This window comes from Anguilla rostrata, chromosome 1 (genome assembly GCF_018555375.3).
Source record: "Anguilla rostrata isolate EN2019 chromosome 1, ASM1855537v3, whole genome shotgun sequence".
Taxonomy (NCBI): Eukaryota; Metazoa; Chordata; class Actinopteri; order Anguilliformes; family Anguillidae; genus Anguilla; species Anguilla rostrata.
Genome location: NC_057933.1, coordinates 33674291 through 33687671, shown reverse-complemented (window position 1 = coordinate 33687671; position 13381 = coordinate 33674291). Strand labels below are relative to the sequence as shown.

The following is a 13381-nucleotide window of genomic DNA, read 5'->3' as shown; positions in this document are numbered from 1 at the left end:
ACGCGACACTTTTAAGCCCCAGCACATAAGTGCATCACTCAGCCCGGCTGCGATTATTTCCCCGGTGTGGTTGTCTGGGAAGTAAGAGGTCTGTAGGTATTTGCTTTGCAGTTTCCAGTCACCGTCAATGTAACGGATTGTGAGGCTTATGTATGGTTCTGTGGTACGGCTTGACCATAGATCTTTCTACACAGTTTGAATGGGTACCACGACCTGCGCTATGTAATGATGTAATGTGTTATTGCACTTGTTATGTCATGGCGAGTACCGGCAGCGAATGATGACTTGATTGATTGCTGAGTGGGAGTCGCGCTTGTCTTTGGGTGCGCTCCGCGGTTAACTGTTGCATGCATTCAGGCGCATTCTTCATATTGACGGACATGCATGGTTTTCATGTGGGTAAACAGATTGCTGGTGTTTCCACCTTTGGCTAAAACAACACGGTGACACAACCTACATAATATTGTTTGTTGGTCGAGGTCGGAGATTTTGAACCCAAACCAGTTCCAAACGACAGAGGAGCCCCCCTTCTTTTTAACTAATTCGTCATCGTCCTCTTGCTCTTGGTCAACATTACTTTCTGCGTGTTTGCTCATCATTGATTGTTCACTTTTGCACTTATAATATATATATATTATATGGGATATATTGTTATAGCCTATTGTTCAATCTCACGAGTTCACGGTGTTTGCAAACTGCAGCTGTATATGCACGCTTGTTTGTTGCTACATGCGCACAACGAATGCATGCAACGTCCGCTCAAAATCCATATTGTGGCACAACATAATACCGGTAGTCACGTTAATACAAGTATAGCGCCCACCACTACATGATAATTTATCGCATTGTGCAAAAGTATTTAGATGACGTGATGCAGGACATAGCATTGTAAAACCAAAAGTAAGCCCATTAGCTGCTGACTGCCTAAACTTGTGTTTTATGAGCGAAGGAATGGGCATTACCCTCAGCTACTGAACAAAATAAACGATAATCACAACTCTTTCGGGGCTTGAGAATAATTACTCTTTTGAGTTCTTCTAATCAGGTTATCTATTTGTGCTTGCTATCAGGATGATACATTGCAATGGTTTAGCGCTCATGGGCCAAATTAATCTATCATGCCAAATAACAATATCACAACATCACAACATTTTCGAGTCTTCTTTCACCAATAACGGAGTTCCTATGCGCCCTGGGAAAGAGGGGATTACTGAATCAGTTGTCTAATATCTGTGCAGAAGTATTAGGGTTGATCAATTTAATTTCCTGTCTATTGAGGCTTGGAGCAAATGCAAACATTTCACATAAAACACAGTTTTTTAAATTCATTTCCTTAGTATTGGCACCAGGAGATTTAATATTTGGTATTATTATGCATGCAACATTCACTGGAAATTACCATATCATCCTAAAACAAGTATTAGATTGCAAGGAAGTGTATCAAATGTTCAAACCATATTTTCAATAGCACTGAACTACATATGTACAATGAGTATAGCACCATTGGTGTGAGAAACATCACTACCAAACTTACTGTGCCTATAAGCCCGCATTGAATACCACCATTTTGTGAATTATCAATTTAGGAAATATTGGGTAGCATTGCTTTGGAATACAGCTTGTTTCATTTATGTGAGCTAAAATAGCCAATATTGTTTCGTGTAATAATTGTGATATGAATACTTTTAATGGCAGGCCTAGATTTGAAAGAATGGCCTGTAGACAATGCTATGTATGTGTGAGCCACTTGGCATTTTTGTACGTTGAAAACGTGTTTTTCATCAGATATGTATTTACATCTAGCTAGCTAGCAGTACGATCTGAAACGTTAGTGCTAGCGAGACATATCTAATTAGTTTGACAGTTACTAGTCTGGCTAGTCAGACATGAGAGTTGCCACGATATAGCCCAGCGTCTCCCAACCGGTGTGCCGCGGCACTCTGGTGTGCCGTCAGGCGAGGTCAGGTGTGCAGAGTGAAAAATCCTATAAATTTTTTTTTAAATGTTTCAAATGAATTAAAAAAAATTAAATGAACAAATCCCATTCACAAAAGCCTAAATAAATGTAATTAAAATACATATAGCTTAATTAAAACCCCAAAAGAACATTTAGGCCTACATGCGTGTGTGTTTGGAGGGGGGCTGCAGTGTGTTTATTTTTTAAGCTTTTGAGAGTGGTGTGCCATGAGATTCTGTAAATTTGGAAAGTGTGCCACAGAAGGAAAAAGGTTGGGAAACGCTGATATAGCCTACCAAAAACATACTGTTATTCACCCCTAACCCCATTGCTAACAGATAGCAATGACAATATGGCCTAATGTTAACAGAACTGGCTAGTCACATGGTTTTGCTGTTGCTTTACTGGACCCAACACATTATAAGTAACTGCCTGCTTGCCACTTCAGACAGAGTCAGTGTATGAATGACTGGCTACTACTGTGCCTCAAAGCTGCCTATGTGCACTGGTTACAGCAGCGCTAGACATAACAGTCTCCTGTTGTTCTCAATGTTCATTTAGAACTTTATAACGATAGAATTATTCACACTTGGAGAAGCTGGCCTGATTTTGCAAGACAGCATTGTGTTTACCCATGTTACCCATGTCTATGGACAATTCAGTGTCCAAACTTCTCATTTTGAGGTCTCATTCAAATTTAATCATAAAAAAAACTTGACATGTCTCAAAATGGCTGATAGAATGAGATATCTTGCAACAGGTTATGTTTAAATTTTACACAAAAAAATTTTCTAAAGGGGTATCCATAACACAGTAATGGCATAATGTAGCTATACCAAAATATTAATGAGCCCATGATGATGTAGTCCATCTGTGAAATGTTATTTAGATTGGCTTTGAAATGGCAGAGATATCAAGGTTCAAGAAATTGCTGTTTTACTTGGGTGAGCTGACCAAGTCAAACAAAGAGTTGAGGCCAGAGTTGAAGTTTACATACACCAAGGCTAAAGATATTCAAACTCAGTTTTTCACAACTCTAGGAGCAATTTCCAAACAACTGAAGGTACCATGAGCATCTGTACAAACAATTGTATGCAAATATAAAAATCTTGGGACCACACAGACACTGTATCGTTCAGGAAGGAGGCACAAATTAACTCCCAGGGCTGAATAAACTTTGGTCTGAAAGTTTCAGCTGAACCCCAAGACAACAACAAAGGAACTGGTGATGGAGTTGGAGGAATCAGGTACCAAAGTATCTACATCCACCATTAAGAGAATCCTACATCGCCATGGCTTGAAAGGCCGTCGCGCAAGGAAAAAGCCCCTACTCAAAGACCAGCATAAAAAAGCCAGAATGAAGTTTGCAGTCTATCACCAGGATGAAGACCTAGCCTTTTGGAGGAGGGTTCTCTGGTCAGATGAAACAAAAATTTAACTGTTTGGCCATAATGATCAGCGCTATGTATGGAGGAAAAAGAGTGAGGCTTTTAATCTGAAGAACACCATCCCAACTCTGAAACATAGGGGTGGCAGGATCATGCTGTGGGGGTGCTTTACTGGAAAAGGAACTGGTGCACTTCAGAAAATAGATGGCATCATGGGGAATGAGGATTATCTAGAAATACTGAAGCAATCAGCTAGAAAGTTAAAAGTGGGTCTTCCCACAGGAAATTGGGCCTCATTCACCACTATCTTCCTAAGTTTTTTCTTAAATTTGTTATTGAGAAAGGTCCTAAGAAGAGTTTACGTCAGATTCATGACGTGTTCTTAAAACGCAGAATTGTTCACAACCGTGTTCTTATAATGATGAATCCCGTTGTCTTTGTGAACTGAAAGCACGTGCCAGTTGTTCCTAATTAGCATAGGTAAACACCCCGCCAATCCCCATAAATGAGCATGAAATGCAGGGCCGTGTGCACACACACAAATCACACACAGAAATTGAAAAGAAAAGTTGAGAGAGAAGTCAAAAATGCCCACACGAAAATCTAAAGCACCGGACTCCAAATGTAAGAAAAACTTCAGTAGTTCTGAAGTGGAGGTACTGCTGCAGGAAGTGAACAGCAAACGACCTGTCATATGTAGTAGCGTCAGTAGTGGATATAAAATAACACAAAAAAAGATGCATGGGATGCTATTACTCATTCAGTGAACACTGTATCCGGAGGTCGCACAACTGATGAAGTAAAAAAAAGATGCTTTGATGTCAAATCTGAGGCAAAAAAAAAACTGCTGGTGGGAGTGGTCACAAGGAATTGCATGTTATGCATTCAAATGACAAAGCGCTTCTCGTCACATTAATACCGCTAATTAAATCAACCGGCAGTAAACTGCATCGGAGAAACTAGCTGTTTCAACCCGTCGTTGCACAAAACACTGCACAAAAAATTTATTGCCAGTCATTTTGGTGTCACCCCCCTCTGATGGTGTCACCCGGTGTGGTCCGCACCCCCCTAGTGACCACTCTGAATAAGCGTTCTCTTCTTCAACAAGTCCACGTGTTTAATAAAAAGTGCTACCTAAGTGCTTAGTTTGTATTCAAAATTTAAACATTTGCTTTTGCAGTATAGACCAAACATTGCATAATTGAAACCCCCAAAAATAAAAGATCACTACAATGGTTTGATTTTTATCATTTATTTACAGATGAACTCCCACTGAGGCAACCACCATCTGAGGCGGAACCTGGCACCTTAATGCTTTGTAAAATAATGAAAATAATTATTAAAAAATATTATAAATGATAAAAATATTATTGTAATTTAAATCCTATAATATTATACAACTGTAGAATTGAAGAAAACGCAATAACCAATTATTTTGCACAAACATGTCAGCATTCAAATGTGCGTAAGTGTGCTCTTGAGTGTGCATAGATTCTGTTCTTACCTAAGAACAAATCCCAAATAAGAAAACATTGGTGAATGTCAGAATCTTTGTGAAAACTGCGTAAGTGGGTTTAAAGAAGAAAATTCTTCTTAAGAATGGTTGGTGAATTAGGCCGTTTGATTCTAAGCACACCTACAAAGTTGTAACAAAATGGCTTAAAGACAACAAAGTGAAAGTATTGTAGTGGCCATCACAAAGCCCTGACCTGAATCCCATAGAAAATTTGTGGACTGAACTGAAAAGGCATGTCCGAGCAAGGATGCCCACAAACCTGACTGAGTTACACCAGTTCTGTTAGGAAGGGTATGGGCAAAAATTCCGGCAAAGTATTGTCAGAAGCTTGTTGAAGGCTACCCCAAGTGTTTGATTCAAGTCAAGCAATTAAAATTCAATGGCACCAAATACTAACCAAGTGTATGTAAACTTTTGACCCACTGAAAATCTGATATAGTACATAAAAGCTGAAATGAATATGTCTCTTAGCTATTAATTTGAAATGACCTCTTATGGAAATAAAGTAGGTACCCTAATTGACTTAACACAGGAAATGTATGGTAACATGAAATGTGTGGAGTTGTGAAAAATTGAGTTTGAATGTCTTTAGCCTAGGTGTATGTAAACTTCTGTCCTCAACTGTAGAGTACATGCTGTTGTGCTCAGTGTAACAACAAACTGTTGAATACTCTGCTTGTATTAAAAAACCAGCTTAGTTAAAAGCAGCCAAGTAACATTACCTAGCTAGCTATGTGATGTGACATGTAACTGCATAGCTACCAACATTACACATCAAATTACATCCTATGTAGTTACATGTCACATCACATTATGAAGAAACCAAAATACAAATGACGATTTTTATGTCTATGTGCATGTGTCTGAAATCCAAAATGCCTCTGCTCGTATTCAAGCTAACGCTGTTAGTTAGGTCGGGCACTATTTTCAAATCAATCCAACAAGAATGCATTTAGAACATGGCTGGTTTATCTGACCACCCCATGCTCTCTCTAGTACAGTGGTATTTTGTATAGCAGATGTTTGCTTATCTGAACAGAGATAGGTTTACTTTTAAATCAATCAATTACAGAATGAATTAAACAAGACTGTAACCTTTCAAATGAGCCCTTTTGAAATGCTATTCCCAAGTAATCTAACTTCATACTGCCAGGGGGGCTCTGCGTCAAGACCCTGTTGATAGTGAGTGAATCCGCGCAGCTGAAAAGCCAGCTAGTTCTCCTAACAACTCGGCATTGTTTTATAAAATGTATTTATAATTATAGCAGATTGGAGAAAAATGTTCTAAGCAGTGACGGAAGTATTTTAAGAGTTTGAAAAAGCCAGAATGAAGTTTACAATTTCACATTGGATAATTTTCCATTGATTAATACGTTCAGGATGTGAACAACACACTTGCAGATGCAAGCTACAATAAGATGCTGCTGCTGCCGTAGGTACAGTCTCTCTTGCAAAGCTTCTAACAGTGTGTTCACACAGCGAGCAACTCTACTAGGCTGAGGGAGGGGCAAGAGCTTCCCATTGTATCCTCTTAGCGGTCTTGTGCAACTGCATATTATTGAAGAGAAGTAACAGCGTCATCAAAGACTTATATTTGCCATACAGCCATTATGTCAGGACATAAATATTTGTTATTGTTATCTTGTTAGCCATATATCTTTCTATATCTCTCTCACTAGTTAGCCACCTAGCTAGCAACCTCTCTATCCCTTTCACTAGCTGGCTAGCAATCTCTCCATATGTCTCGCACTAGTTAGATGCCTAGCCAGCGATCTCGCTATCTCCCTCACTAGCAAGCTAGCAAGCAAGTTGAGACTGCCGTCCAAGTGTCATTTTCAGACGCTTATCCCTGTACTCTTTTTTTAAAAATGAGCAGAACAATGATTCGCTGTTGATGGGTGATGCACGCGAAAAGTTAAACTGTGGGCAACGTTTTTCGGGCAATTTTGGTGGCTTGGTCACCCAGTTGCTTGTGTTGCTGGGTGTTCACAGCTCCATAGAGAATGAATGGACTTGTGGCAATTTGGTTGACAAGTTGTTGCTGTGTGAACACACCTTTACGGACAAATTCCCTGGCAATAGGTGGATGATGTTCGTCGCAGCAAGGTTAGCAACAGCACAGCACGTTCAACCTGAACTAATATCAGCTTTCAGTTTCAAAATGTGCAATTTAGAGAGTTTTTAGGACATCTTGGAAAACAAGCTTCACTGCTTTTATTTATCTACAAAATTTTTTTGCAGTACCCACAAAAGGTTAGGGGTAGATTTTTTTATAATAATATAATTTTGATGCTGGCTCATGTGAATTTGTGAGATAAACAATACAGTTGCATTTTTATATACATTTTGTCTACTATGAATAAGTCTTCACATATTTCCTCAGTTTTGATACATAGTCTTGATAGCACACGTGCCATTCAAATAATACCATAAGCCATCTGCTGTGTGATGCTACAAAATTTGTAAGGCTTTGTTTAAGAGTAATACACCCAGGTGAATACTGCCTTTATAGAAGCTTTGAAAAAAGGCTTAAAAGTTGCAAAAGTGGATTGTGGATGCCCTTGAGTATTTAACCCGAGTTGAATACCCCTGGATATACTCCTTCCATCTAAACAGATTCCCTGAATCTACTATACAATGTTGCTATGTTATTTTTATTTATTTATGCAAGTAAAATGAAAACTACAGAGTGATAGCGTAATCAAGAGGCCGATTTTACAAAGTTGGGAACTTGCTAATATTTTGGTAAATGAATAGCCAACCACTTGCACTGTAGAATACGATTTACATTATTGAATAGATCGATCTTTTCTTTTTATCATAAGACCACATTAGCAGCTACGTGTTGTCAGAAAAACAAAAAAGCAACTAAAGAGGTTTGTTTTGTTTTTTTTAAGTTTTTTTTTTTTTGTTAAGAATTAATAAGCAGTATCTTTTTTAACTTTTGTAATGGTAGTTCAGCCAGTCTAATAAAAATATCAGCAGTCCCTCCTCTCATGCACAGATTTCTCAGTCTGTAAATCTGTGTTTTTATAATTTTGTCCTTGCCGTCATGGCCTTAATACACAATGCAAATTTTATTTTAGTAATTGGTTGAGCAACCTCTCTGATATATACAACGCATTAATTGGTAGGCCAATTTGGAGTCATTCTTTTAGGCCACATAGTAGATTTTAAGCTTATCAGTTAATCATTGTTAAATGATTTATTGGCACCAATGATCGATTAAAATAATTGCACAAAATTGTAATCGACAATACTGATGGACTTCTTCTGTAAAAAGGGGAAAATGGCTGATGATAGACTAAAACTAAAACCAACCCAGGCCAGTCATGTAGCAGGCAGAAAGCATGGTCAGGTTGTGGCAGTTAGGACCGGTGTTGAAATGACCACTGACTAGCATGTCATCATGTACCAGCTACTGTTGAAATCTCATGCTTTGGAGGAGAACACATGCTTGAGGTTGCAGAAATCATTGCTGAAAAAATTAGGATTCCACACTGGGGAGTAAATTGTGGTGAAAGCATTAAAAAAATGTTAATTAAGTGTTGGTACCATCTTAAGGAACAAATTAAGAAATGCCTCAAAGCCCCACCTCCCGCTTATGTCAGGCCCCGCCCCTCTCAGCCCTGCCCCCTTACTTCAGGCCCCTCCCCTCCCAGCCCTGCTTCCTTATGTCAGGTCCTGCTCCCTTACTTCTGGCACTGCTTCTCCCAGCCCTGCCCCCAAATGCCAGATCCTGTCTCCTTCACCTCATTTGTTGGCTGGCCTCGCTACGAATCCTGAGTACTTCTTGGCCCTTGAGCTCCAACTCCTTGGTGAGTGTGCTTATGGTCTCATTGAGAGAGTGGATCTCATGATCCAGGTTGGTTATACGGTTCCTCCTGCTGCTCAGCTCCTCCTGCAGCTCCACAATCTGTCCCGTAAGATCCCTCTCCTGTGTGAAAACAAAGAGATAGGGGTAAAGGGAGGGAGGAATTTATGATAGTATGAATGTCTCTGCACAGCCTGTCATAATGACAAGTTGTGGTTATGATTAATCATTGGCATTGGTAGCACTGAAAGGCTTGTATGTTTTTCCTCAAAGACATCTTCAAGATGCATGTTCAAGATTTTCATTCCCCTGGTGGTATAAACCATGCACCTTTCCAGCAATTGTGGCTAGCCTTGCTAAATTCCACACAATAGTTCATATGCATCTACAGTGCCCTCCAAATGTATTTGCAATTTGTTACTTTTGCTATATATTTAAGGCATTTGGATTTGAGAGAAAAAGATGAATATGAGACAAAAGTACAGTCAGTCAGCTTGTATTTCATGGTATTTACATGCATAGATGTATTACCATTTTACAGTAAGCTGTTTTTGTGTTGAGCCCCATTTTCAGATATACAAAAATGATTGACAGTGGCATGACGCTTATAGTTTTTGAAATGTATTGTTGTGTTCAACTACTGAATTTAAAAGGTCATATATAAAAATGTTTTCCTTCTCTGAATGTTAAACATGACAGAATTATGTATAATTTCATGTTTATTGATCAGAACAGGCTTGCCTTTGGTTAAACATGATGTTAACATGTTTGCACCACTGCAAAAGCAGCACAGGAGTGACTTCCTCACTCTTTCATTATGTATGTTTGCATAAAGTATGTTTGTAAAGTAGAGGAATCATTTATATTTTAATGTTAATAATGATCAGATCAGGTTAGTCAGTTAGCTTTGGTGCCATTTTTAGTTCTGTTGAACGTGATGTTAATACGCTTGTCAAAGACACTACAAGTGAATATGAACATAGCCTATAAAAATGGCAGGTTTAATACTTCACTTTTGTTCACCAAAAACTTTATACTGCTGCATTACACTTTGTAGTTACTGGAGAAAGCGGCCTATGTGAACTGGATTAATTTCATATAAAATAGGTTGCAATCTCGTTTTGTTTTGGAGGGACACTGCTGTATAAATAAAAGTAGGAGTATTGGTTTTTATTATTGTCTGCCATAGTTTGATTGAGGAAGGATGTGATGATTGCTGCACAAAGCAACATAGCCTATTAATCAGAAGAAGCTGTAGCCAGCTAGCTTCAGTGTCATTTTCCCTTGTTAAATGTCACTGTGGCAAACAAGCCTGCCACAGGCCACCGAAGTGGCTTTCCAAGGGGCCCTCCAGCACAGAGACACAGGGAGATGATGTTCAAACAGTCCACGTTTATTTACGAGGGTGGCAAGGTGGTACAGCCAAAGATCAGATGTTAACACTGTCATGACCGAGAGGCTCCCCTTTGTGTGGGTGGGCATGCAGCTCTGCAACAAACAGTACAGGAGCACAAACTTATTTGAAAATATCAAAGGCTATATATCATGGATATTACTAGTCTGTATAGGCTACACCGTCAGCGTGTTCTCCAAGACAGAATTATTGAATGGGGAACTAAAATTTGACAAGGGCAACAATTTACACAATGATCACATGGGATCTGATTGTGTGTACCCAAATTGTCACTCCAAATTGTCACTCCTAAATTGTCACTCTACTATGCCTCTGTGTAGATCTCACCGACCAGATTTCTACTTGCAAAAACTTGCAAAAAACAACTAAAAAAAAGACTTGAAACTGCAAAAACATGAAAGTGCTAAATCCTGACCTCGGAAAAAGATTGTAGCATGCAAAAACTTAAACACGCAACCAAAATTTACACGCGTAATATTTTGCACTGAATTTATTAATTCAAATGTGTTGTGTTGAAACAGTTGAATTCATATTTCTGCATACAGTTAATGCTACTGCTTTTATTACTGCACACTACTATAAAATTGATTGAGAATCGCATATGAGACCAAGATGACATGCTAAATAGTAATAATACGAAATTGCAGTTGTAAAAAGCTATTTATTATTTTTGGCTGGTAAAAAATGTGTCTGGCCTGTAAATTTTTTCATCTACCAGCCACCTTGACAGGTAAGCCAAAAAGTTAATTTTGGACCCTGTGCACTTGCTATCTGGGGGTTCAGGCCTAGTGTTCAGGCTCTTTTTGCCCGGTCTTCTTGTCTTGCTAATCTGTAAGCAGTTTTCTGTAAAAAATACAAATAAAATTTTATTGAATAGAACTGAATAATTGGTGGAAACAAATACCTGCATACACTAGCCCTTCAGGACCAGAATTGCCCACCCCTGCTTTAGATAGTACTACTACTGAAAGAGTCCCCCCATTAGAAATAATTGGGGATCTGAACTGATTTCACCTTTAAGTTTCATGAAAACAATCTGATACTAAAGCTTAGCTTCATACATAGAAATAGACCTTGCTTCCCTGTTTACCAGAAAGAAGTTCATTGAATCCACTTTTCTTTCCACTGATCCACTGTCATTGGGCCTCATTCACGTAACGTGTACGATCACAGTTGATCGTAAACTGTCTGTAAGAATGCTGCCAAGAACATTTCGGCGTTCATCATTTATTTCTTATCTGTATTTTCTCATGGCTATTTCCTTATGCTAATCACATGAACAGGATTGCACATAAAATTTACAAACAGTCAGCATTCATCATCTCATACACCTGAAATACGCACAAAAAAAGGTCTGCACATGTGTCATGAATTCCATATTGGTTTTTCGCAGGAAAAATAGAAGTTATAATTTAAAGGAGTAACATGGTGGTTTTCACACTTTCTCGGTTTTATTGAAGGCATTGAAGAAACATGATGAGTAAAGTGTTAAATATGTCCGTTCTTTATTTTTGGAGAAATATGCGTTTTAAATTTATCGTCCTATTTTCAACCGGTTGAGAATGTTATCAACTTAGTGCGTCACAAGTACAGTAACCACTCCCCTTTCCACGCCCCGTAAAGAAATCTGACTGGACACACCGTCCTGATAGTGTGCTGTGAAGTTTAGGTAGACAACAAGGCTGAATCCTTCTGACATAATTTACGCTCAGATCGCCTAGTTTCACTCACTGTGGCCAAGCGGAATCGATAACGTTTGAGAAAATACATAACTTTAAAAGGTTTAATTCAATCTTCTACTGGGACTTTTACCGTTCATTGAGGGTGTGAAAGAAAATTTCGGTGCCGCTGACTATAATCGAATGTTTTTCAGATTTACCGTTCGATTGAGCAAGTACCATTCAAAGTACATTTTTATTAGGGATGAGCGAGTACACCATTATCTGTATCTGTATCTGTATCTGTTCAACCAACAAAATTATCTGTATCCGTATCCGTACTCGGAATGGGTGGGGCTTAACCGGAAGTTGGTATTTTAACATCTTAGCAAAGCCCCTAGTGGTCGGCACACCGGCATGCCCAGAGTACTGAATTCAGACATTCAGTGCTACTACAACCAAAGTATGAGTTAAAAACAGAATGGCTTTGTTTTAGTTTCATTAGTAGACGATACATGACAACTATGCCGAATTAGGAATTTCGCCGTGCCACCATTGTCGTTCTGGTCGTTCATTTAACACGCACCCCCTCCCTGCAGTCTCATTTGCAACTACACCCCCCACCCATGACATAATGGACAATATTGTCTATCTTGGCATTCATAAAAATATTCTTTCACCACTAAAAAAATCGTATTCCGTCACAGCAACAAGATAAACCCGATAGCCCTAAGATATGCCAATACAGCAGTGAAAACGCTGCTCACTGAATAACAAAATAAACAAGAAAAAGTTTTTAAAAAATGATACCATGTCATTCTACAGTCGATATCTGGGACTAAATATTGAATTAATGTACAACCTTACCATTGGTTTTACGCGTAGAGATGTGCCTTTTGAGACTGAGTGGTCATACATTGTCTTGGACAATCCCTTTGTGAAATATACGCGCATTTGTGATGCCTGAGTATCTTCCAAAATAGCTGTGCGTAATACCATACGTGTTGTTTACGGCGTTGTCACCCTTTTTAGTACAGGCTGGCTTGATTAACAATTCATTTATTTAGTAGGTGAAAGTATAAGCTTTCTAACGATGTATAACATGTCTAATTCTGCTTTTGGAATAGCGTTTTATAGGTCAGCGTAACCAGACATTTTCTTATCATCGCATTCAATTACGCATTCACTCTGTGGTAGCAGTAAAACAAAGACGCTGCTAACAAAACGTTGTTAACGATTTTTCGGAATTTCTTGGAAAATACTATTATTACTGAGGACTTCTGAGCATAGCTAAGCCATATGTTTGCTGATAGACCTAGCTGTAATAGTTTTATAGTGTAAGACAGGAGCGGATAGAACTATATCATTGGTCTCTCTCTCTATCTACTGAAAACAGATAAGATTTCATCATTGCAATGTAAGTACTACTGCTCAAAATACTCCGGTTATATACGTTATTTTTGAAATCGAGTGTCTTTAAATAGGTTAGTGGTATTATATAATGTGGATATTTCACACTGTAATGTAAGCGTTAGTTAGTAGTGTAATAGTTTTTGTGAAGCATGCAACAGTGATGAAGTGAGAGTTGGAGCATTGCCAAAACGTGGATGGTTGAAAATTGTTTTCATGTTGTC

General features: G+C 38.6%; 1 protein-coding gene across 5 annotated transcripts in view; it reads right to left on the bottom strand.

The window, feature by feature from the left end:
- Positions 1–13381, bottom strand: part of LOC135255016 (protein FAM184A-like) — a 135399-nt gene that overhangs the window by 13607 nt on the left and 108411 nt on the right. For all 5 annotated transcript variants that reach the window (XM_064335695.1, XM_064335716.1, XM_064335710.1 and 2 more), the window contains exon 13: positions 8614–8798. In XM_064335695.1, the coding sequence (XP_064191765.1) occupies positions 8614–8798 (185 nt within the window). The remainder of the gene's footprint in view (positions 1–8613; positions 8799–13381) is intronic.